At 43.7% G+C, this 26,516-nt stretch overlaps 1 protein-coding gene across 1 annotated transcript in view; it reads right to left on the bottom strand.

Annotated features, from left to right (window-relative positions):
* The window catches only part of SCARF2 (scavenger receptor class F member 2), a 594,459-nt gene that overhangs the window by 275,333 nt on the left and 292,610 nt on the right, over window positions 1-26,516 (bottom strand). The window contains exon 3 of the mRNA XM_069619200.1: window positions 9,364-9,465. Within this exon, the coding sequence (XP_069475301.1) occupies window positions 9,364-9,465 (102 nt within the window). The remainder of the gene's footprint in view (window positions 1-9,363; window positions 9,466-26,516) is intronic.

Genomic DNA, 26,516 nt, shown 5'->3' with positions numbered 1-26,516 from the left:
ACATGATCATCGAAGATTTTGGGCATTATTTAATGCCATGGAAAATGTCATCTCAGTGATAACCTATCATCAGATTTAAGAAAATGTGTGGAAAAAATGTACAGAAAGACATTTTGCTTCAACGGGGGATATATGTGACCAAATGCCAGTTAAATAGAATAGATACTGGGAAATGGATTACCCTGTTGGTGAGATATGTCATATAATTATAGGGTGATCTAGAGCAGCAGAAATTGATCAAATCTGTAATATCATTTACATTTAGTATCTGAGATGTTGTTCCACATATTTTCATTGGTTATTTAACCATATATGTAGTTCAGGATTACTTATTTCATTTTGGATAAATACAAAATAAATCCTGGTCCCCTTTTATCATCAGTGACCCTACCAAGAATAGTTTAATAGCCTTATTAGATATTTCATGAAAGATCTGTGTGAACATCCTTCTGAGTGCATTAGAAAGGTGGAATCGAGCCTGATTTCAAGGGCAGGTTTTTCCAAAGGAATGCCTGTAAGCGTGAACCTTTTAACCCTTTTTACTAGAATGCATTGATCTCAAAATCCCACCCATTGTGTGTGGCATTTATGAGTTTTACTGCACCTTTTGACAGAGTGGACACAGCACACCTCTAGAATAGGCTGCTCTCAGGGAACATAGGCCATGCCTTATATATCTGATCAACGCCTTTCATCATAAAACAGTAGCTCAAATCGGTCTTGACGTGCAGGGGGATTTTACAATAGAACTTGCTACATATTGGGGTCTAAAACAAGGAGGTGTCCTTGCCCCACGCTATTCAATTTAGATTTCTAGATTTAGTTGACCTTCCACTTTATCTTTCTAGCATTAGTGCATGTCCTCCAAGGTTGTGTGTGAGCAGATCCAATGAATGCTTAGTTGTAGTTTGTAGTTTATTATTTGTATTGCGCACCAAGCCTGAGGGTATTCGGGCACATTGCATAAGGTTGTTCACAGCTTAGTTGTACATAGGAAAACATTTACAGTTACAGTGTAGTTATATAATGTCAGTAAACATATTTACAATGAACTATTTTACAAAATAATTACACAGAGGAGCATATATACAATAATAAACTTCGCAGTAAGATTACCAAGGGATGTCCAGAGTAAGAGAAGGGCTATTGCAGGTGAAGGCTAAGAAGATTTAGAAAGGTGCCAGAGGCTCACTTAACCATCAGAGTCTCTGAGCAACTTTATAAGGTTGTATCGAAATTTTGTGTATGATGGTTCTAGTCTGAGGGTGGCAGGAAGTGAATTCCACAGCTGGGTAGCCTTGACCTGGAAGCTGCTTCCTCCCACTCTGGCTAGTTTGAATCTGGGGGTCAGGAGACAATTTGTATTGGAGAGTCTTGTTAGTCTTCTCAGGTTTAGTGACGATTCTGTTCACAAGGTAGCGGGGGGCTACTTTAGTTACACATTTATGTGTAAGGGAGGCGACTTTAAGATTTATTTTGTCATTTGTGGACAGCCAGTTGTTAGCTCTTCTAGTGTCAGATATATGTGCTCTCCTTGTAATTCTGAGTGCAGCTCTAAGAGCATTATTTTGCTGAAGTTGGATTTTTTTTGTAGTTTGTCTACTCGCCCCAATGTACATGGCATTGCAATAGTCGAGTCTTGATAGTATAAGAGCTCTAGCAAGGGTAATACAACTGTTATTGGAGAGGAAGCTCTAATCAATTTGCAGGTTTAAGCTGTGGTCTAGGCCAGTGTATTTACCTGTTTGTTGAAGGAGAGGGTAGAGTCCAAGTAGAACCCCAGGGTTTTTACTTCCTTGGCGACTGTAATGATGTTATTGTCGATATTGAGAGCTGAATATTTAGGGCTTAGTGTTTTGAGAGAAGATGGTGTACCCAGGATGATGATCTCTGTCTTGTCATCATTCAGGCATAGTCCATGGGAGGCCATCCATGCCTGGATGATGAGGTAGACCTTATTCACCAAAGCCAAATCCTCTTCATAATCACCAGTAATCGGTAGGAGGATCTGCGTATCATCTGCATAGTTAGTGTAGGTGATACCCAGATGATCCAGATCATCGAAGAGGGGCTTGGTGAAAATGTTGTATAAGGTAGGCGAGACACATGAACCCTGGGGAACACCACCATAATGGGGATAGGGTCAGCCGATGCCATGGGAGAGAAAACTCTCATGGTACGATCACTCAGAAAGGATTGTATCCATGTGATGGCATCTGTGGAAAAGTGTGCTCCTGAATCCAAGTGGCTGCACAAGACCTGGTGGTCGACCAGATCAAAGGTGGCCGATAGGTCCAGTAATAGGAGGAGGGCAAGGTCACCTTTATCCCTGAGGTCATCTATCTGGGCCTTCAAGTCAATTAGCACAGTTTCTGTCCCGTGCTGAGGCCGGAAGCCTGATTATCTTGACCCTAGTAGGTGATTGGATTCCAAGTGTTTTTGGATTTGTAAATATGCCATTTTATCTATGATTTTCAGAAGGAAGGGTACCGTGTTGATAGGTTGGCAGTTACTGGGGACTAGGGAGTCTATAGTCTGTTTTTTTAGTAGGGGGAGCACCCAGGATTCCTTAAGATTGGTAGGGATGGAGTTGGTGGTAAATGAAGCGTTGATCAGTTTAGCGATGAAGGGTGACAGATCTCTGGCTGCGTCCTTTATAAGTTGGGCAGGGCATTGGTCACCATGACAATTGGAAGGTTTGAGTGAGAGTATCATCTTCTCTGTTTCGAGAATGGTGACTTTAGCGAATTTGAACAGAGGCAAAGTGTCGGTAGTAGTGGGGGTAGTTGGCGTGGTGCTCCTGGATGTGTTAGTAGTTAGTGAGGCTTTTTTATTGTTAATTTTTATTTGTAGGGTTGCAACTTTGTTGGCCAGTGCATGTTGAATATTTGAACACAAGAGTGTATCCTTGATACAATTGTCAGTTACAGGGATGGGTGCTTCTAGTTCTTTAAGGATAACGAAAAGCTCCTTTGTGCTAGAGTTAGCTTGGGCTATTCTTGTATTGTAAGGTTCGCGTTTGGCTAAGAGTATTTCTTTTTTGTATAGGGGAGAGATGGCACTCAAATTAATCTTATTTTATTCAGATGGATGTGATTTCCACAATGTCTGGCATGATCTTTTTTTTGGTACGTAGGGTTTTTAGGTAAGGTGTATACCAAGAGTTGAGGTGGGCCTTGGGTTTACTTTGTCTAAGTTTAAGTGGCGCTATTGAGTCTAGGGATGTGGTCATAATGTGGTTATATTCTTTAACCAATGCATCTGGTCCTACATTTTCTGGGTTAGCATTGAGAGTAGGTATAATGAGAGGGAGTAGTTTGTCGCAAGTGATGTTTTTTTTATTGCGAGTGGGGATGGGAGGAGCTAGTGAAACAGGCAGGGTGATAGGTTTACCAGTGTTGAGGGTGAAAGTTATAAGGTGGTGATCCGACCATATCACTGGAGAGATGGAGGAAATAGTGACGTTACAGTTGTGATCTGCTATCCAGTCCAAGGTTCTTCCTTTTGGGTGTGAGGGGTCAAGTACTTTTTGGGTAAAACCTTGTTCTGAGAGGATATTTGCCACATTGGATGCATGTGCATCTTTGGGGTCGTTATAACCTATGTTTAGGTCTCCTAGTAGTATAACTTGAGAAGAGTTTTTTAGATTATTGGAAATGATGTTAGATAAGTCATCTTCGAATGTTCCAATATGGTTTGGTGGTCTGTATATCAGATGAATTGTGAGAGTTTGGGCACTATTTATATTGAGTTTGGACGATAGGTTCTCACAAGATTTAGCGTCCAGATGGGGTGTGAGTCTAATGGGTAAATCGTCTTTTACAATGAGTGCGATACCTCCTCCTCGTGTATCAACTCTATCTGATCTTAGGAAAGTATATCCTTTCGGTATAGCTAGTGAAAGCGCTGGACCTGCAGCCGCATGCAGCCAAGATTCAGTAACTGCTAATAAGTCAAGTTGTTCTAGCTTTATGATCTCTGCTATCTCAATGGCATGGGCGACCAAAGATCTCGCATTTATTAATGCTCCTTTGAGGGTATGGCAGGGTGGGCCTATGGATGACAAATTATGTGTGGTTCGTAGAGGGTTGTCTTTGGATTTGTAAGTGTGGGTGTCATGTGCAGGTGTGGTGGATCTGTTATTACAAGGTACTAACGTTCTAGCTAGAGGTTCATACAATTTAGAGAGTCTTGCACGGAGTCTTCTATTTCTATCAAGAGTAGTACATGGGTAAGTTATCAATAGTTCTTGCATGGTTGGATTGGTGAATTTTTCTTTACTTGTACAAGATGAGGGTAATGCTAGTGTAATATTGGGGAGGCTATGGTAAAAGTAGTTTACCAAAATATTTGCTATCAAAGTGGTGGGTAATGCAAGAATAAGGCGTTTCAGTGTCCTCCTAGGAAAGTACATTTTTAGGAATACTATGATAGGAGGGCACAAACGCAGGCACAGTTTGGCAGTAGGCACAATCAGAGAGATTGGCCGCACTAGGCTAGCGTAAATGGGCAGGAGGCACTAGCACAATTTGGCCATGGGCATAGTCAACATTAGGCAAAAATAGTAGGCAAGGCAGATGGGCAGGAGGCACAATCACAGTTTAGCAATGGGCATAGTCAACATTAGGCAGAATAGTAGGCAAGGCAGAAGGGCAGGAGGCACAATCACAGTTTAGCAGTGGGCATAGTCTCGCTTAGGCAATTTGTGAGCTGCAGTCGGTTTCAGCATAGGCTATTAACAGTTGCACGGTAAGGCTATAATGAGTGAGTATGTAGTAATGTGCTAGTCCCATAGGGCATAGGGCACAATAATGGGTGGGCTAAGCATGGCAGGTGCATTCAGAAAGGTGCACTGGCAACATTCAACGCAGAAAGAGACACATGCCTTAGTGTATCATTGTGAATTAATCTTATTTGATTCAACCAGAATTGGTTTGCAGAGTCTTTTGAACAGGACATATTTAAAAATGCTTTAGAAAGTAATATTATGAAAACACAAATTCTGCAGTTTATTTTTGAATGGAATAAAAGCACATTTAAATATTATGTAAACATTGAATTTAAATATTTGGAAACATCTTTGACAAGAAGATAAGCTTGCACTCTCAAAAAAGAGAAATACAATTAAAATGTACACGACTAGTGAATGTCATGGTGTTATCTGATAAAAGAAAAACAGGGCTACTGTTTAGCACCGATTTTGAAATTAATAAAAGGGAACTCAATCTCTAAAATTATGTTTGGCAGTGACGATTGGACATATAACAACACAACATGCTTGAGAAAAGTGGAAGCAAAAACCAGTGGAGCTGCTGAATCTTGAACTTGGGATGCCATCATGGCTCAAAATACCGGGCAGAGCTGTGTTGGGCCTTGTATTCAACATTTAAAGAACAACAGAAGAGAATGCAACGATGGCATTACAAGAAGAGTTATGTCTAATCACGTCTATTCTTTATGGTTTAGTAGGAAAGATATATGAACGATATCCTATTTTGGAAAAGATGGTACATCAGGGGAAAAAGGTCAACGGGGATAGAAGGTTAGAGGTAAAAGACATGTTGAGAAATTATCACTTGGATTACAAGACAAAAAGAACCAAGTCAAACAAGCAGTATAAAATAATTTTTGAAGCATTGCCCTGTTCCCCAGTCACCAAAAATGAGGATATGCTTACAGTTTATGTATAATCTATTAGGATGAGGTAATGGATGCAAGAAACTGCACTTCACAGGGACTGAGGATTTGTAGATTTGGAAGAATTGTTAGAGATTTAAAGCTCTTACAAAGAAAGGTCGTTGGGTGCAATTGATGGTGTTTTTTGCAGTTTTGTGCTATTGGAATTTTATTATTGCTCGGTGTAAACAGAATTTGCCTGAACTATGAGTGACTGTTTAAAAGAGGATTGCATAGTGTTTAATGTGTCATATATTTTTGTCAAAGTTTAAAAATAAATGTGATTTAAAAATAAATGTTAAAAAAAACATTGGGCCTCATTAGGACCCAGGCGGTAAGGGGTTTACGGCGGCGTAAACAGCGCCGACCCTTACCGCCTGATTCCGAGGTCCCTTAGCGCCATGGAGGTTTTAACACCAGGTGTTAAAATCCATGGTGCTAAGGGACCTTGTTGTTAATTACGCCACCGTAATTTACGGTGGCGTAATTAACGCCTTCCCCACTCCCATTATGCCCTATGGGGCAAAAATGGGAATGGGGAAGGGTAAATGGGTTAATGGGGACTTACCGCCCCACTCACCTCGGAATGGGGCGGTAAGTCCGCCAACCACCATGGCGTAAACGTAGTTTACGCCATGGTGGTAAAGGTACGACCCAGGCGGTAACTTACCGCCTGGGTCGTAATGAGGCCCATTGTGTTTTTTCTAAGAAGTGTGACATATTTTATGGGGACAGATCTGAGACTTTCGCTAGCATCTCATCACGAACAAGCAAAGAGGAGGTTCATTTTGGCTATGGGGTTCCTAATCTCTCTGCATCTTTCGAGCGTCTTTTCTCAGTGCTATTATACTTTTTCATGATTCAACATATATGATATACATCCATTGATTTAGCGGATAGTTGTATTAATTGAAGTTATATAAAAACAGGTGTTTATACAGTGGTATATATTCTCACTTTCTCATGGTTTAATACATGACATAATGTTACAAAACGTATATGAGATGCCCTGAAAGAGCAGTGTTGCCGAAAGCTCAGCACTTCATTGTAAACTGATCAAATTCTTGCAGTGAATGCACTTCACGCAAAGGGGGAGGGAAAGAGTGTGTTTCAGACAGAAACAGACTCAGTGGAGCACGCGATTTCGAGTGTCCTTTCCTGGGCATGAAAGGACACTCAGAATGAGACAAAGTGTTGTGCTGCTGTGATGCACGCGCTCAGTCACACAACCCTGAATGATGCAGTCTGATGATATCTACGCTTTATCTAAAACAGAATAACGCAATGGAGCCTGGCAACACATCCATCAATGGAACCTTGAAAGTGCTTTCTTGGAACAGACTCAAGGGCTCTCAAGTCCCGTATCCTTCCTCCCAGCAAATCATTTTGTAAAGTCTGATGAAGGAAGAGTGGTTATTTGTCAATTCCCATATAATGCCAGAAAAAGGAAGAAGGAAGCGTGCCACTGTGGATTATTATGTCGTGCCTGGCACAAAAAAACATGACTGGACACAAGAGTCTTTGCTTCTAACATTCATTCATTCATGGCCATATCCAGAAAAGGTTGAAACGGTTTCATCTTAAAGTTTACTTTTAAATTGATTGAAAAGGTGTCAAGAGCAGAATACGAAATTGAAGGAAAACAATATACAATTAGGAATATTTAAATTGATTAAATTACAATGAAGTATTGTCTTAAAATCGTACCCTTATTAGGGTTAAGAAAATCAAAATATTTGATTAGAAGGTACATATTCAAAAGATGTGTTGTTTTTCTTTTGCTCATTTCGTAACCACTTTAACTAGTTGTGTATCTCAGCCTGAGACGAGTAGCATCAGATTACTTTGTTAAGGCACACATACCTTTGACTTTGTGGTGCATACTTAGTTGGGCAGCTGAGTAATAACTATCCAAATGTATGCACACGAGAGTAGAATCATGCCACAGTCAAGAATCTGGTCATATGTGTATGTAGTCGACAGGTGATGCATCTCCATAGATGTCCACTAAGGAGCAAACAGAATATACACTTTCTGCCACACAACTCCCCCATCTCCTTGTCCTTGTGCTGATGGAGCGATAAGGAAATATGTCCTCAGCTGGCTTTGCCAGGAAGGTACTAAACCCGCAACAGTGTGATGTTGAAACAGCAAGAACATCTGAAGAGCCAGTGCACAGTTATTGAGTGAAATATAATGTGTCCACTCCATGCACACATATTCTCTTTATTTGCATGTTTGCATGCTGGTGAGTTCGCCGTTCTCTGGCTTGAATCACACTACTTTAGAAGTTGTTGACAGATGCAAGAAAATATTTTTCATTTGCTTTAGGTTTTTGGAAGTTGCCATTTCTTCTATCCTTTGGGGGCACTATGGATGGCACTGTTTTCTAGTAGTGGCTCACGGGTAAAGGGCGGCAGAAATATTGGCATGAAGGTTGTAGTGAGATGAATTATATCGGTAGAAAAACTCTGTAAGTGTCCCCAGGCTAGATATGTTTGATTCACAGGTGGCTCTATAGAGCTACAGTTTTGTCTCATCATCAGTTCAGTTCACGGAAGCTAAACAATACACAACATGGACACTAATTAACTAGTAGTGCAAAGCAAGTGTGAATCCGCATGGGTAACAGAAGTTATAATCTTCGCTTTCTGCCCTGGACACGTAACACACATTGCTAAACTGTTGTCAACCTTACATGACACTATTATGGAGCAAAGTCAGAGTTGATTGTGGACACCAACTTGAAACCAGCAGACAGGAGAACTAGTCCTACAAAGTGGTTGTGAAAAGTAAGTAAAGTAGTAAAAGTGTAAAATAGAAGACATTTAACAAATAGAAAGAGTGCAGAAAGGGTGACAGTGATAGGGACAGGAGGGTACTATCTCTCTTGCAGGTGTGACACTGTTGCACCCCACAATGTTGGCTATCACAGTTCAAAATTCACCAGCCCTACTCTACCTATTCCATTGTATTCTTTGTGAACGTGTAGAGCGCTGACTAATTCACAGACAATCAATGATAGGGGAGGGAGGGCTACTCAGAAAGTCGAGAGCTCAGAAGAGATGTGTTTTTCAAATTCTTTCAAAACTGAAGATGGTCAACAGTGTCGCCCAGGTGTACCAGAAAGAAGGGAGTTCCACATTGTAGGGGCCAACACTCCTGCTCAGGCCATACGATGACTCAAGATTTTAAGCACAGCTTGTCATTCATGTTATTCATGTCACTTACTCGACCATACAATTGTCTCTGACTGGCACTGGGGAGGGGTGATGTGCAATCTGACTCATTACCTTGTTGTCAAACATGTCATGCAACTGCGAGGACTGCTATACATATATTGAAAATGTGAAGAGCATCTTCAAAGGAGGTGAAGGGAAGTGTGAGAGTCAAACTTTATAAAAAAGATCCCCAAGTCAAAGACATTTGAAAGGATATCCTCAGAGGAGTAACTTTGTTGAAAATGTTGGGGGATATGACATCTATAGGAAAGGGGCCCATGCCAAATGAAGGGGACACAATGGTGTGCCATGAAAGTTGGGGGGAGGACACACACGCTGGTTCCCCCTTAAATGACCCACATGGATATCCTGAAATGCAGGTTTCAGAGGAATTCTGAAACCGAAAGAGGTGGGAACATAATCCAAGACAAGCAGGTCGAAAGAATTACTTTTTACACTGACTTACTTGTTTCACAATTGGCTCCAAAGTATCCATGGCGACAGCGGCATTCATTGGGTCTCACACAAACTTCATTCTCTTTGCAGGTGAAATTGCCTTCACAGAGTGCTAAACAGGTGCAGGAAAGAAGGGATACAGCTTTTCGTAAAATGAGTGGGACCCATCAACAGATTTCAATTCTCATGGCTAGACACTGCAAATGAAATACCTATATTAGGAGTGAAAATGAAACCTCAGTTCCAACGCTGTCATTTTATGACCATCTCTAGCAGATTGCAGCTGGGAAAAGCTTGAGATACATTTTTACGAGAAAGTGAGATGGGATAGTCATAATCAAAGTGCCAATTGCTATTCAACGTCAGAGTTTAATCTGCCATTCTTGTTGCATTTCTCTTCTTAAGTGCATAAATGCAATCGAAATAAAAACACGGAAGGGAATGTCCCAAACAGGGACGTCATTTCACCAAAATGCCTGGGGTTGAGGACGTGACAACACACAGCTCTTGACCTATGATGATATCACAAGAAGTGATGTAATTTGACCCCAAACCCAAGTGACATGACAGAAAGTGATGGCACACTACCTTTCACCCCTTGACAAATCAGGGAGTGGCACCACATAGCATTGCTGCTCACTAAGCTAAATATGGTTAAGATATCATTGTACTATGATATACATTTTATCACCATATGTAGCGTTAATATCAGCGTGTACAGGCCCATATTATTTAGATCTGTTAGTTGTGTGACCACCAAAATTGATGGTACCATGTTCCCCTGCCCAATGGACCTTGACAAATACCCACTGGCTACTGTTTGCAGCCAGGTAAAAAAAAAAAAGAAATACAAGTTTTTTTGGGCCAGAGGTATCAAAGGAGACAGTAGGGGTCACAGCTGCGACCCCTAGCAGCCCCCAAATGATGCCCCTGCTCCCAAAGTCGTGGGAATGACAGATTTGATTTGTGAGAAACAGATGTAAAGGCATAGCACTAGCAGTGAAACTGATGTTTGCTCGACTAGAAACACATAACTTTAAAGGGTATTTTCAAATATGGTCTTGTATTTGCTGATTATCATCTCACCTGGTAAATCATGTTCTCTACATGTATAAGTAGATGATTTTCAAGCCACTACGGGGCAACTTTCTGGACTCACTGCCATCCCAATGCATGTTATTAATATATCACAACAGTATATCAAATAAAGGGTTAATTGTGATATTCATAAAGTATGTTAACAGTCTGAGTGATCGCCTTGAGGGAGTTTTCAGTGTCTATGTATATTTTAGATAGTTCTGTTCGCCTATGGTGAAACTGCATTATTATATATGTCATGCTGTATGGTTGCTGCTTTAATGTCTTGCAATTGACAAGTCAGGTCTCAGAGTGATGGTATTATCATACACTGTACGGTCTTAACGTCTCAAAGAAATTCCCCCCAAGATATGTATAAATGAGACAAAAAGAAATGAAAAGTCCGACTTGCATCTTAAAACATTTACTGTGGTTTTTTTTAAGTGTGTCTGTTAAAACCGCATCCATTGTGGTCAGATTATATAAATGGATATATTTTTTTTATAAGAAGTAATTTTCCACCCACAAAATCCAGCACATATCTCTATAGATATGGCAAGAGGATACAATGTTTCAAGCGTGTGTATTTAGGAATGTGCTGTAATGCAATGTCAAACAGAAGGATGAACAATGCTCGTGATGCAGTATTAACATGATTCATGAGGTTGTGTCCTGTGGTTAAGAACTCTCACTAGTAGTGTTGGTGATCACCAGTGGCAGAATATTGACTACAGTGATACACAGGGCGGAAGAAACACTGTGAAGTAAGGGAAGCCAAAGCAAGATTGAAAATTGTAGAACTATGGTTACTGCGATGTGTGCCATTATATACTACTTCTACTACTACTATTGCAACTACTTAGTGGAATATATATATTTTTTGGGAGAATGCTTGCCAGGTCTATTTTTTTAGCTGGCCTAGTTTTTCATTAGCAACGGGGCCGAGGGGCGCAGCCAATCAGGTTCCTTGGTTCACAAGCTGATACTCCCATCTCAACCTGCTTTCCATGGAACCTGATGGCTGCTTCTTGTGGCAGCAGCGCTGCCCCCCGCCGCAGTAGCTTCCCAGCATCTCACTTTTCTGGCCTCCATGGAAATAGAAGAGGGGTTCCCTACAGAACCCCGCCTTCCACAACCATGGCGGCCATCTTGGCACAGTATTTTCATTCATTGAATTAAAATCCTTTTTTTTAACACCCATGCTTAGCGCTTTGGTAACCCGGGGTGCTATTAGCATTTGTAACGCGTTTCATGGGCTATACAGGGGGTAATGTCCCGGTGCTCTCATTAAGCGCCCTCACTTAGCTCGGGCCTTTAACTCAGGCTGTCAGGCTTTTACCCCCAGTATAGCCCGTGGAACTGGTTACTAACGCTGTATTACTGTTTTTATATGTGAGTGATTGTATTTTCTAGCATACATTTTTAAGATACTGGATTTTTGTGATTATAATCAAATGTTTAGCAAATCTCATGTTATTGGTACGGGAAGAAACAACAAGATAGGCACAACGATTTTAGTAATGGAATATTCTGCATTTTTATAATTTTTTGTAAAGTTAAGCACATTTGTAATCGCTCAAATGTATCATTATGAACAAACCACTATAATTGTGATTGCAAATATAGTCACAGTAATACGTTGTGGCAGTGTGAGACTTAGCACACAGATATCACGCTATACCTTCTTGTCGGAGAGTTGAAGTAATTTAATAAAACAAGTTTCACTTTAATAATCTCTTAGCAAAAAGTCTGATAGTTTTAGAATGATTCCATAATTGACACACCACTTTTAGGTTGTGCAGTAGAAGCCGAAGCCCCATTGTAAAACTGGAAAGAATTAACAGCGCATCTTAGAGTCCAATGGAACTTCAGAATAGCCTTAGTTCAATAACGAGAACAACATGTTTTTCTACAGTTCATGGTGAGGAATGTTGAATATGCAGTCCTGGCCTCCTCATTGGATGCCACGTGTGGTCTGATAGCAGCGTTTCACGCAAACACGAACACACATATCCAAGCCTTTCTTTGCTTGGCTATCGCAAACAACGTTATATCTGTCCCCCAATATTATTTCATATCAATCCGAGAGTATTGCTTGCATATTAATGGTCACTAGACCTCAGATTATCTTTTTGACCGGGGAATGCACTCTTCAGTGCACTGCCAAAGGTTTTCCATCATTTCCCTTGTTAACAGCATCCTCTATAAGGCAGGGCTTCCACTATGACAGAACTGCAGCTATGCAATGAGTGAGTCCATTGCCAGCTCTCTCCAGCCATATCAGAATAATCTGGTTCTGTGTGATATTTCTAGGTCGCCTGACTAAAAGACCGATTTTATTTTGGTCGATTTTAGGTGACCTATAAAAAAGCGAAAAACCACTTTTCCACGCCCCCCATCAATCCCAACTGCCCACCTCCCCCACTGGCAGGACTAACCCAAAATCGGGGTATGTCACCCACCAAACCCCTCTCCCTCAGCCCCAGCACACCCCTCCCCACCCAAGACTCCCCCTATCCCCAATCCATCACAAACACCTAACACACACAAACATACACACACACAACACACACAGAAACTTACCTCCTCTCCCTTGACAGCACTTCCGGGTTCTGGAATGCCTGACAGCCCCTGCGCGCACTCATGTGCGACAAGGGTGTGACCGTTTGTTTTAGAAAGACCGCTCCATGCGGTCACAGAGCGGTCTTTATAAATCGATCCTTTTTGTAGTCATTTTTTTTAAAATGGTTACTTCACTTATGACCCATAATTCACCTGAAAACCATACTAGACACTCCTAAAATGAGGGCAGCTCCATGAGACATTAGTACCAGGTGTGACGCAGCTGTCCTACTGCTGCAAGTCCTTCCATTCATTGCCACACACGACCATCCCATACGTGTTGGTGCCCTGATGAAGGCCAACTTAGATTATGACAATGCTTTTATAGCAGGCATTCCTCAAACTCAATTAACCTGATTAAAGTTGCTCAAAACACGGCAGTCAGATTTAATTTTGCATGCCAAAATCTTATTCTATTTCACACTAACATAATTCTCATTACTGGCTGCCCATTAGACAGAAAATCGAGGTTAAGATTATATGCCTGCTTTAAAATGTATCAGCACCCGGATTTCAGTTGGAGAGAATCCAACGTCATCATCCTGCTCGTAATGTCCAATCGGCTACTGAATGTCTGCTAGTTGTGCCTGAAGCTAGTTATGTTATTATAGGTTATTAATAAGGCACTTAATACCCAGAGGTTTCTAAGCGCGGACCCGGGGATCGAACTTGTGTTGCTCTGCGTCTTCTTGCTTCCAAGGTGAGTGTGTTGCCCCTGAGCTATCCTCCCGAGAGGTTGCAGCGGCAAAGGTGATAGGCATGTCTACTTCATAGGAATTCCCTTCCCTTGCCGCTTAAAGAAATTACCTTCTTGTTATTATTCTGGAACATGTTTAAGACCCATCTTTATAAATAATTCCCCCGTTCTCTTTGATATTACACCCAGTTTCCCTTATTCATCTTTGCCCAGGTGCAGGGTATTCTGTTTTGGTTTAGGCCTCTCTATCAGTCAAATCAAATCAAATCATGCACTTACTTATCTCATAACACTTATGAAAATACCCTGCTGAGTCAGGGGAATGGGCACAACTTGTTTCTAAGGGTTTTATGGAAAGCGGTACATCTTTCATTCAGGCGGCATCTTCGGAATTGCATGTCTTTCTCCGCCAAGATGGCACTTCAAAAATGGCTGGGATCTTTCTATTCATATAATTCATTTCCAGTTTTCTGTTTTGAGTCAGCAGAGCAAGATCGGGATTTGTTTATAGCCCAAAGATGCGAACAAGTGGTGAGCCAGTTTTGGAGGCACTGAACAAATCGGGACAAAACATAAAACAAAGGTCGCTAGGAGTGCAAGATGGGTTGGCGCTGTGAAAGATGTGTACACATTTGTTGGGAGAGGTAGGGGAGAAATAGTTGGCAATAGCAGGGTAGGGGCAAAAGGAGGTGGACAGAAGAAGGTGGGGAGGGAGTGACCGGAAGACTGAGTGTGTCACACATTTTAGAGATTTCAGAGGAAATGTAGTGAGCAAAGGTATTAGCAGAGATGATGGGGAAAATGGATATTGGCTTGGGATTGGGGAGCAGTGCTTGGAAGGTAGATGAGCGAGTGCAGATATTAGGTTTGTGAAGTAGAAGGATTTTGCAGAGTCCAGTAAAGTGGTGAGTGTAGCAAGAGAATGTTCTATATGTTAGGGGTAGTGTGAGGGTTTGTGATTTACACGTGCATCATATTTGCTTCGAGTGCCTTCATCTCAGAGATGATCCAGAGGTGAAAACAGGGACAGAAAGGTGTAAATGTGCATGCAGGATGGTGTTGGTGAAAGAGATGCAAAAGGGCATAGCGAAAGTGAGAAAAGGGCAGTCAATGGAAGAGGCATCAATTGGAGAGGGAGAGAGCGGTACGCGCATCAACAAGGTAAGGGGCAAAAGAGTCCTGCTTTAATTTCCGCTTGGTCATTGAAGAAGGGAGATGAGAATTAAAGTGTGAAGAGACCAACATTTTTAAGTGAACAATAGAGTTATCAGAAGGGGGAGGAGTTAATGATATGATAAGTCATTCATAACGCATCTGTACCCAAGTGTTTCTAGGTGCGGCAAGACAAGGGGGGAAGACAGAGGGAGGAAAAAAAACAATCCTACTAGGCCTTGTTTCATTCAGATCGTGCAAGTGTAAACAATGCAGAGTGCAGGGGGCAGGAGAAGGGGGGAAGTACTAAGGAGAGGGAAGGGAGAAGTGCCATCAGGGCAGCATTGCTCTGAGGATGAGCAGCCAGGGAAGCGTGGCTCTGGTTAAGTGCAATGAGGCAGGGGACTGTAGGGTTCCACTTACAGCATAACATGCACAGTAGGCCCAGAGGCAGTATAGGGGAGACTGGCCATGGAGGAGCCTGGCACCCAGTTAGACTCTGGGGTTAGCCAGGCAACCAGTCAGTGCAGTGGATGGGAGGATCAGCAGGGGAGAGAGAGAGAAAGAGAAAGCAGAGATGAAAAGGAAGGTCTTGAGCTGCTTCCGGAATTTCAGGTGGTCCGGCACAAGTCTGAGAGGAGAAGGGAGGCCATTCCAGAGGGGGGCACCTGCAGAGGAGATAGATCTACCCCCCACTCTCTGCCTGGAGAAGCGTCTCACCCTCAGAGAGTTGGAGGTGGCTAAGCAAAGGGCTCGAGAAGGAAGGTGCTTTGGAAAAGAGAGTTGGATGTAGTGCAGCCGTGGCCCCAGAAAGCCTTGTGGACGAGGCAGAGGGTGTTGAATTTGATGCTTGCCACCACCGGGAGCCAGTGGAGGGATTGCATGGCTGGAGAGATACAGTCCCTGGGCTTAAGGCCAAGGACAAATCTCGCAGTCCTGTTCAGGAGTAGTTGCAGAGGGCAGAGAGTAGAGGAAAGCAGATTGAGAAAGAGCTGTTGCAGTAGTTCAGCCTATAGAGAACCAGGGCTCTTGAGATAGTGAGCTTCTGGGGGAAATGGAGAATATGTCTGAGGAGGTGCAGCTGGGGGTGGGCCTTCTTGGCAAGGTCCATGATGTGATGAGAGAAGGAGAGAGTGGTGACACCAAGGTTTTTTTGCCTCACAGCAAGGCAAAGGAAGAGGGCCAGAGGAGGGCAGCCATAGTGAAAGAAGGAAAGCAGGAGTCCCAAAGAGAAGGATCTCAGTCTTACTGGCATTAAGGCAGAGATTGTTTGAGGCACACCAATCCCGAATAGCAGATAGACAGTCAGGAATGAGCGAGAGAGGAGAGGAGGCTGAGGGGAGCCTGAAAGAGTGTCCTCTGCATAACATTGAAAGTTGGAGGAGAAGTAGAGATCACTTGGGCCAAAGGGGCCAAATAGACATTGAAGAGCCAGGGTGAGAGGTTAGAGCCATGGGGAACACCACATGAGGAGAGAGAGGTGGTGGAGAGAAAGGAGCCGGGTCGATCCAGGAGGAAGCAGGCCAACCACTCCAGGCCCTGATTCATAATGCCCAGGTTCTCACAGAGTTGATTGATCAGGAAGGCATGATTAACTGTGTCCGAAGAAGAGGAAAGGTCAGGAAGGATGAGGACAGAAGGAAGGCTGGAGTCATATTAGATAGCAGATCTTCAAGGGTTTTCAGGAGAGCAGTTTCCGTGCCTCTGGCTGCTCTGAAGCCAGATTGATAGTCATGGAGACAACCCACAGAATCAGTGTGGAGAGTAAGCTGGGAGATGGCCGGCTTTTCCAGGAGTTTGCCCAGAAAAATAGTGATATAGATCGGGCAATAGTTTGCCGGACAAGTAGGATCGGCAGAAGGCTTTTTAAGGAGGGGGTGCACAAGGAAGTGCTTGAGAGGAGAGGGGAAAGTTCCAGTGGGAAAGGAGTGATTGCAGAAATCGGTCAAGGCTGGGGTGAAGGTGTCAATGTGGTCCTTGATGGTTCTGGAGGAGCAAGGGAGCCATGTTTGGATGGCACTTTCATAAATCAGACTTGTCAAGAAACATTGTCAGGTGTAGTCGGAGAGAAAGAGGAGAAAGGAGGAGGAGAGGGAAAGGCGACCAGAGGGGGCCCGAGAGAGGAAGAGGGAGAGGAGAGAGAGGACAGGATGTTCTGAGTTTGCCATACAGAGGGCCTGGGAGAGAACAGAAGAGGTGGAGACTGCAGAAGGATTAGCCAGCTCCTTGCAGATTTTTAAGATGTCGTCCCTGTTATTAGAAGCCACAGAGACGCAGGCTTGGATGTGGACTCTCTTCTTGAACAGGACAGAGAGTCTGTACTACCTTTGGAGCAGGTGGAAGGCAAGTTTGTCAGTGGATGTGCTCGATGCCCTCCACTTCCTCTCAGCCACCCTTCACTTGCGTTTCAGGGCGGCGAGGTCAGAGTCATACCAAGTGTTGCACTTGGAGGTAGGCTTCAGATGGCTTCTCATGACAGGGGCAAGGACGTTCATAATGTTGGAGAGTGAAAGATGCAGGTTAAAGAGGACTGTGTCAGAGTGTAAGTCAGCCGCAGGCACAGTAGGAGCAGAGAAAGTAGCGGCAATGGCATCCACTGACACACACTTCATGGTCTGAATGACTGAGAAGGTAGGTGGCAGTGCTAGGGTGGGCTTGGATTAGGGGATAGAGAGTTTCAAGTGAGAGGAGAGTAGAAAGTCGTCAGTCCAAGAGAGAGGAGTGGTGATAGGATCCGAGAGGTGGATGTCTGAGGAGATGAGAACATCCTACGTGTTCCCGGCAGAGTGTGTCAGACCAGATGGTAGAATGGAAAGAGAGTAAGAGAGTGTCCCAGAGGTTGCGGAAGAGCCCACATGGGATTAGAAGCATCCAGATGTATGTTGAGGTCTCTGAGGAAGAGAAGTTGAGAAGTAGAGGCAAGGAGACAAGAGGAAAGGCCAGTCCACTCTGAGAGGAAGGGGGTGATCTGGCCAGGTGGCCTATAGATGGTGGCCACGGTCAGAGAGAGGGCAGGAGAGATAAAGAGCTTGCAGACTAGGAATTCTAAGGAGGAGTAGGCCTGTGTAGGAATGACGAAGCAGCGATCCACTCCGGAAAGATCAGTGCTACTCCACCTCCGGGACGGTTGGTTCTGGTTTCGGAGAAGATCTTGTAGCCTTCAAGGAGGAGAGTGTCAAAACGCATGACAGCTGACCGTGAACCATGTCATGGAGAGAGTGAAGACATCCAGGTCAAGTTCTTCAAGGGGGTAGCAGATGTCAGAGGAGTGTTTGACAGAAGAGCGAGAGTTGAGAGTAGCGACGTGGAGCAGGTTGCCACATTTGAAAGACTTCAGTGGTGGGATACAGCATGAGGTATGCCCAGCGGAAGTGATAGCGTTACAAGAGAGTGGGAGCGGCGTGAAGAAGGTGGCACTGTAGCCAGAGATGAGGAGGGTGGTGCAGAGAGGTGGCAGAAAAAGGGCGTGGCAGGGGAGCCAAAGAGGTGCTAGTGGGAGTAGCAGTAAGTAAGTTGATAAGACGCGTTAGACGCCAATAGAAAAGGAGGAGAGTGGGCTAGGGCCCTGGACCAAGACAGTGAGATTCAGATAGACATTAATGATGGTCTTAGAGGAGTGGAAGGAGGCCAAGAGGGCTTCCCACTGAATGGCAACATTAATGGGAGGAGGAGAAAGGAGAAAAAACAGAAAACATATGAGGTGTCCATACATAAGGAGAGGCAACAACCAACAGGATGTCAGTGAGAGTCTGTATGGAGGAAGCGCTGATGTAGGTATCAGTGACAGGGAGACCTGGGTGGAGACCAGGATATCCCTCTTGAACTTCTTCCTTCCAGACTTAATGAGAGGGATAGGAGATAGAGTAGCATTTAGAGAAGATGGGAGAGATTGAGAGCACCATAGAGGGTTAGAAGAGGAGGCAGGGGAGAGTAAGGGCAGAGGAAGCACAGCCAACTTTGAGCACCACATGAAGCACCAGAGGGAGGGTCATACTGAAGGAGGAACACAGGGGGAAGTAAGGCAATGCACTACAGGAGAATGCAGGCACAGTGGAGACGGAATACAGGAGGAGGGGAACAGCGCACTGCAAGACCCAGATTTGACTTTCCTAAAAAGAGGGAAAAAGACCTAGCTTCAACATAGACAGCAATGCAAAAACACACCCAAATTCGACTTTCCTAAAAAGAGGGAAAAGGCCTAGTTTCAACAGAGACAGAAATGAAAAAACACACCCAGATTTGACTTTCCTAAAAAAATGAAAAAGGCCTAGTTTCAACACAGGCAGCAGACAGCAATGCAACACAATTTGACTGTACTAGAGAGATGTGATTGAGGGCCAAGCAATAAGGATCACTGATGCTTATGAGTGGTGTGATACAATCAATAAAGTAATTACAGGGTTGGGTCAGTTTAGCGGGGTGCAGTTATTGCTGCCCCCAGAATCACCACACATATGTCAGTAGAAGCAGGTTGACGGCTGCTGGCTTCCTGCTTCCCTGGCTGACACCGGCAGACAGCATCTGCAGCTGATACCACTGGAGCTGTCCTTTGCCTCTGGTCCTTTGCCAAGTGGGCTGACACGCAGGGGTTGTCTGAAAGGCTGTCGGATAAGGGTCCAGTTCATCAATGGGAGTGCAGTGGACTGGAGGGAGGGGAAAGTGGGGGGAACAAGGAAGCGTGGACAGGTGAGGTAGGGGGAGCATCAAATCAGGCGTTGTGGCCTGAGAAGCGCTAACAATCAATACATTTTAAAGGTATGAGCCTGGAGCCAGTTGCTGCGGTGCTGGAAGCTCCAAATCAATGAATTAAATAGTTGGTCCTTGTGCCCAAGAAGCAGAGTACTCACCCCAGGCACAATGTCCAAGAATTAAGAGGTCAAGAGACTTCCAACCAGAATGGAAAAGCTGGCTCTGAAGGGAGAATAAGGAGTGGTCACATCAGAGGGTCTTAATTTCAAAGTGGGTCGCTGTCGAGGGCATGGGAAGGTTCAAGTCCACCAGAACGACAATGGGGAAGTCAAGGGGAAGTGACTCAAGGACAAGGTTTCGGTCAGGGAGGAAGGAGGTGAGAGGACCATAGGGATAGCAAGAAGTGTGAGATGAGTAGGAAAGATGAGTTGAACAGTGGCATATTCAAAAGAGGAAGAGATGATGTCAAAAGGGGTAGAAGAGCAGTGCTGAGGGCATTGGTGATAAGGAATCCCACTGCTCCACTCTTCCCAGAAGGTCATGGAGAAAGGGAGAAGGTAGTAGAGTCAGCGTGGAGAGTTTCCAGTGCAGCAGAGTCATGAGAGTATATTAGGTTTCAGTGATAGCAAGAAGCAAAAGTTGAGGGTGATAACAGACAAAGTGGCCAATGATGTAGGCAGACTTTTTCAGTTTGATTGTGCATTTCAGAGGTCAGGTAAAAGAGTGATAGGGTTTAGGGAAGAGGAGCATGTGTTACACCGTAGGTTAGAGGGATAGTTGAGGTTGAGGATCCTCATAGAACAGGGTTGTCAGGTTTGTGGGTGTGGGTGTGAGGGGCGATGGAAAAATGAGGAGAAGAAGAGTGAGGTAGATGTTACACCAAGCTCTGGCTGATGACTATGTGAAAATGGGAGTAGAATATAGAGTACAAGAAGGGATGGAGCAAGGTCAACACACGATAGAGGATAGAAGAAATAGGCAAGTAAAGATGGAGAATGAAGGTGGCAGCCCAAGATGGAGTAGCTGAGTGAGTAGAAATGGAAGGGGGACTGGTTGGCTGGGAAGGAACAGGTGAAAGTTCTGAGTTGGGCTAGAATGGGGCTATATGTAACAAAACCAAGCCCACAACATGGTTGTTATTTGGATATTAGAGGTAGCAGCAACTCTGCAGTGAATATAGATTCACTGGGTCAAAGATGTGGAAGAAGGAGTTATGCCAAGGATGAGCACAGTAAGGTCCTAGCATGAGCAAGCAGCACGTTTTCGTTAGCTTTTAATTGAAGACTACTGGACAAGATGTCCATTAGAGACTCAATATGAAGTGAGGCAGTGTGTCACATGTACCTTTGGGACCCAAAAAGAGTGTTCAATGTAATTTCCAAACTTGCAGACAGGATGCAGGAAGGTTCCAGGGTGTTGTAGGCCTAGGGTGCTATGTTTTTAGGCTGGTGCCTCAGATGCTGCACATGATCCTCTTGGAATGCAGGATGTTCAAAATAAAACTACTGTAAAATGAAATTCCAGTCACATGATGCAGTCACATGACCATCAGGAGCCTATCAGGGCACTTAAACTGGCTTCCAGACTTGTAGAAAGGATGCAGACAGGGCCCTGTATGTTTAAAGACGAGGGAGCCTTGTGTTTGAGGCTAGAAAATGCAGGTTGTTGCAAAAAGAACATTATTTTAAAATTAAATTCTTGTCCCATTATGTGATAACGTGACCCACTTGGAGATACTCAGAGTACTCAAGATGGCTTACAGACTTGCAGACAGGAGAAAGGCAGTGTCTTGAGTGTTGTAGGCCCAGGGAGTTTCATTTCCGCTGTTGGGTCCTGAGATGGTGCACAGGATCCTCTGGGAATGGAGACTGTCACAAAACGAAAATGGGTTTACAAAGAAATTCCAGTGATATGGTGTGGTGGCATGACCCTGTAAGATACAATCAGACTGTTCAAGATAGCTTGCAGATTTGCCAACAGGATGCAGGAAGGGTACTGGATGGTGTAGGCCCCGACATCTCCGTTTTTAAGGCAGAACCTGCAGATGGGGTACAAAATATTCTGCACAATAGCAGATTGAGAAAACTAAAAATTCTACAACTGCTGGATAACCTTTTTGCAACAATGAAACACCCAACACCCACTGAAAATGTTGCAGAATGTCAAGCCATAAAACTACTGAAATATCATGCGTGGGGGAGTGATAGAGATGAGTAGCCGACGGATGTCTACAACGGGCCCTTAAAATGGGGGATCAAACAAGTAACGAGGGTTTAATGCATTTGATATAAACTGTTCACTGAACAATTGACATTCAACTTTCCCGTTTTGTGTCTTCTCATTCCTTCTTTTACGTCCCTTTGTTTACGTCAATACAGGTCTATTCTTTTAAATACTTCCCAATTCTGACAATTCATTGTGACATATTAACATGCAACCTGGACTCCTTCACCTGACGATGCTATAACACTGTATCACTGCTCCCCCCGAATGTCAGACTTGTGACTTAGCAGTAGTTCTCCTCAGTGAGTGAATGCATTAATGCAGCAATTTATGTAGCGCCAAGTGCGATATCTAAGCCATCTGCATTGGGCGTTAGATGGGACTGAAGGGCTGACTGGCAAAGAGCTGGTGTGTTTAAGCGCATCTTATATTTGAATAAAGCCTAAACTCAAAACAGCAATTGACATACATTTATTTGTTCACCCTTGGGATAAAGATTTGGTGCATGCATCCAAAAATTGAAGTGCGATAATGATAAAGTTAGGCAAATGGGTAAATAAGTCTAAACATACATATGTCATGCACAATTCGTTTGCCAGCGTGTGCCCATCGCCAGTCATCCAGCATGTGGACAATGAGTGTATCAAGGATAGAGCCAAAGACACAAATGTGCGTCATATCCACGACATCGTAACATTTTAGGGGATCCACAAAGAGAATTTAATTGTATCCACTTTTAACAACTCCTAAATTACACCGGATTAGATCTAGCATAAGGGGGCACTTGTGTATAGGCGCGTCATAAATGCCATATCATATCATATCATATCATGTGAACAAATGAATTCTGGATTTGCAAGGTATGTTGGGAGGGGTATCAAGGATGAGCAACTCATTCTCTGTTTAAGTTCAGCAATTGTAGACGTGGGTCGTTTTAACACCAAGAGTAGATGTACAATTGTTCCGCAAATGGCTTAATCTGCTCAATGAAATATTATTCCATCTGGTATTTAAATGAAGTCACTCGGCCTGATTCTCAGAAGCATTTTATAATGGCGCGATCCCATAGGAAAACGTTCTGTGAATCAGGCCCACTGTGTTCAGTACCTTCGTTATGTCTTCCAGAGTGATCACTGGGCCAAAAAGTGGTGCAGGAGGTGTGCTATATCATTGCGAATGATAACCTATGGGGTTTGAAGGTGCATGTGTGTTCATCTTGATGTTGGTTTAGTGGGGAGATGTGCATGTCTGCCCGTGTCCACAGTGCTCAGCATCCATACCGTTCCAGAGGGAAAGAGGCCCAATTGACTTGGGTTGTAATAATGCATCTGGCACCTTTAGAATCATCATGGCACTCACTTCAGGGTGTATATGTGAGATTGCTACAATGGCACTTGCTCTCATATTGCCTCATGCGATATTAAGGTGCATTTGCAAATCTGCAAATGGTGTTTTGCACATCTACAATCACAATAGCGTTAGTGCAAATACGCTGGCGATGCATCTGCTCATGTGCTATTGACACTGCGCAAGTGCAAACAGCGTTTGCACATGTGTTATTTCGCTTGTGTGTGCCGGAAGAGGGCATACACATATGCAGATGAAGCATAATACTGCCCCAGACTTGCGAAACCATCAGCGAGTTCTCAGGGAGCTCTCAGGGAACTCTCAGGGAACTCTCGAGTTTCTTAGTTCCATGGGCGAGAAACCCCTCCCATCCTGTTTTATTCTTGGAAATCTGGTATTTTTAATTGTGTCTTTTTCTTTTCAAATGTAGGACTACAAATAACAGAATTCCATGAAGAAGAAAAATAAAAACAGGACTGTGCGACTTTTTCACGCATGAAACTGGTAAACTTGCGCGCCATTGTGATAATTTAAAAAGCAGTTCATTAGAAAACCACTATATGGAAAGAGTTTTCTGCCAATGTATTGTTAATGAGAGCCGTCGAAATGATTACATGGGCTGCAGGCTCTGGTTTTCCCAACAAACCCTCGTGTATCATTTATTTTGAGTACAGCCACAACACTTCTTCGGTAGAATAATACTCTTGGCTGTTTTGACCCCTGACAACAATGGACAGACATAACACACATCCACCTTTCTTGAATTTGTCAAAATACCACGTTACTGCCATTCCATTCTGCAGACGTGTAATCGGGCTCACTGCAGACAGACACTCCGTATTAAGGGACCTTCTGCTTCCGTTGTGTGATAAGTGCCCGGGGAAGTACTCTATGGGGTGGGAAACTCGGACTTGATTAGGCTTGCCTCCTTGCCCGAATGCTAGAATGTTAAAAACGGTATTTCTTCTTCTCAGCTATGTTGAAACTGAAATATAACGGGGCTGACATAAAAAAATAATATTCAGTCATATTTGTTCTCTTCGTTTTTTTATTTCCTTTTTTTCTTCTGCCAATGCTTCTTCTCTCTATTTTCATTCATTTCCGTCCTTTTGTCTTACATTTTGTTATTACCCTTTCTCTTTATTTTCTATTTGCTTTCCTCTCTTTAAAAAGGATCTCAGGTGAGCCCTGTGTATTTCCTTCCCTAACAGCCCTTTACCCATAATTACACGCATGTTTGTCCCATACTTTACAATCGCCTTCTTATTGTAACCCCAATCCTACCCTCAGCTCTCCCACCCCGTCTTTCTTTCTATGTGCACTACCTTTAACTGCAAATTTGCTTCACTTGTTCTGGAATATGCAGCCGGTCTGACATTGATACTAAACCAAAGAAAAAGGCGCGTATAGGTGCACTCCTGAGGTGTAGATAGGATATAGTAAGAGTGTACTCAAGAGAGTGGGAGGGTGCGGGGGAGAGGTAGACAGCCCTGGCACTGGGCTGTGTGTTCACTAGGCAAAAGAAACCGGTGTCTACAAGCTGTGGAACACTCGCGTCCCCCGCACACCAAGTATGCTTGTATAAACCAACAGTCTTTATGAATAATAAATCATATACAATCTAGAAAAAAAAGATACAAATACTGAAGTTTTGATAGCAAAAAACACTATGCTTAAACCTGACATATAATTGGTTCCATGTATGGTTAAATCATATTACATATTACAGTTAATTCATCACATTTCATCAAATACAGATGAATGTCCAAAGCGTTTCGGGACAGCACTCCCTTCATCAAGAGCACAGTTTCCAATGTCCTTTACAAATCAACAATTAACAGTGATCTATAGTATAACATAAAATTAATATGTATTAGCCATAATGGTGATTTAGAGTTTGCTCAACATATTATTTATAAATGCTTACCAGCTGCACCTCCTCAGAGGTATTCTTCCTTTCCTCTCCTTCCCCAGAAGCTCACTGTCTCCAGAGCTCTGGTTCTCTCTAGGCTGGACTATTGCAACAGCCTCTTTATAAATCTGCCTGCTTCTACTCTCCGCCCTCTGCAACTCATCCAGAACAGGACTGCAAGACTTGTCCTGGGCCTCAAGCCCTGGGATCGTATCTCTCCAGTTCTCAAATGCCTGCACTGGCTCGCAGTGGCTGCAAGAATTAAGTTCAAAACCCTCTGCATTGTCCACAAGGCCTTCTAGGGCCTGGGGCCTCAATGCCTTCAACTCTCTGTTCCTAAATTAATTCTCAAGCTCTTCACTTTACCGCTTCTCCAAGCAACGAGTTGGTGGTAGATCTCTTTCTTCAGCTGGGGCCTCCCTCTGGAACAGCCTCCCTGAAACTTGAGGAGAACCATCTCCAGTTTCGGAAGCTCCTCAAGACCTTCCTCTTTGCTTCTGCTTTCTCTCCTACTCTCCCCTGCTGAACTCCTAGCTGAAACTGTGCTGGTTACCTGGCCACCCTCTGATCTCGTGCCCAGGTCCCCTCCCCTGCCAGTTGCACACCTGCACTGCCTCCCGGGCAACCCCCGCACTTGGGGACTGTTTTTCTGTATCCCTACAGTCCCCCCCAGCACTTAACACCTGATATCTACTCTTACCCTTGCACTTGCCACCAGCTGGCCGTACTTCTCTTTTGTTTTATTATTTATTATTTGATTAGCCCATGTACTGCAATGTCCCTACCCCCTTCCCACCCCGCCCCTGTCCCCTTCCCCCCTTGCCTTGACACCTGGCCTTGTAGGATCGTTGTCTCTGTTCTTCCCCCTCCCTTGCCTCATCGCGCATTGAAACACTTGTGTATAGGCGTGTTATAAATGCCATATCATATCATATCCATCATGGCTCTCATGTGACCACTTTAGAATTTCACCTGGTAAGAATTTGTAGAAGATGATGAAGGAGGTCTTCAGTTCAAGTAATGAGGGGAGAACTCCCCCCCACATAAAGTCAGGTAAAATGGCTTTCCACACATGCAGATTAACCTATTGTTTCACAGTTTGAGAGAGATCGTAACCAGCCGTAATTGACCCTTTAGGTTCCATCCCCCGTCCTCCTGTCATTACTTGAACTGAAGCCTTCCTTCATCATCTTCTACAAATTCTTACCAGGCGAATATCTAAAGTGGTCACATGACAACCATGATGGATATATATGTAATATGTTGAGCGAACTGTAAATCACCATAATGGCTAATACATCCATCTTAATTGTATGTTATACTATAGATCACTGTGAATTGTTGATTTGAGAGGGACATTGAAACTGTGCTTCCGATGAAGGGACTGTTGTCCCGAAACACGTTGAGCATTCATTTGTATATGGAAATATATATGTATTTGATG

This window comes from Ambystoma mexicanum, chromosome 10 (assembly GCF_040938575.1).
Source record: "Ambystoma mexicanum isolate Mex_15411 chromosome 10, UKY_AmexF1_1, whole genome shotgun sequence".
In the NCBI taxonomy this organism is placed as follows: Eukaryota; Metazoa; Chordata; class Amphibia; order Caudata; family Ambystomatidae; genus Ambystoma; species Ambystoma mexicanum.
This window is presented reverse-complemented; position numbering and strand designations above follow the sequence as displayed.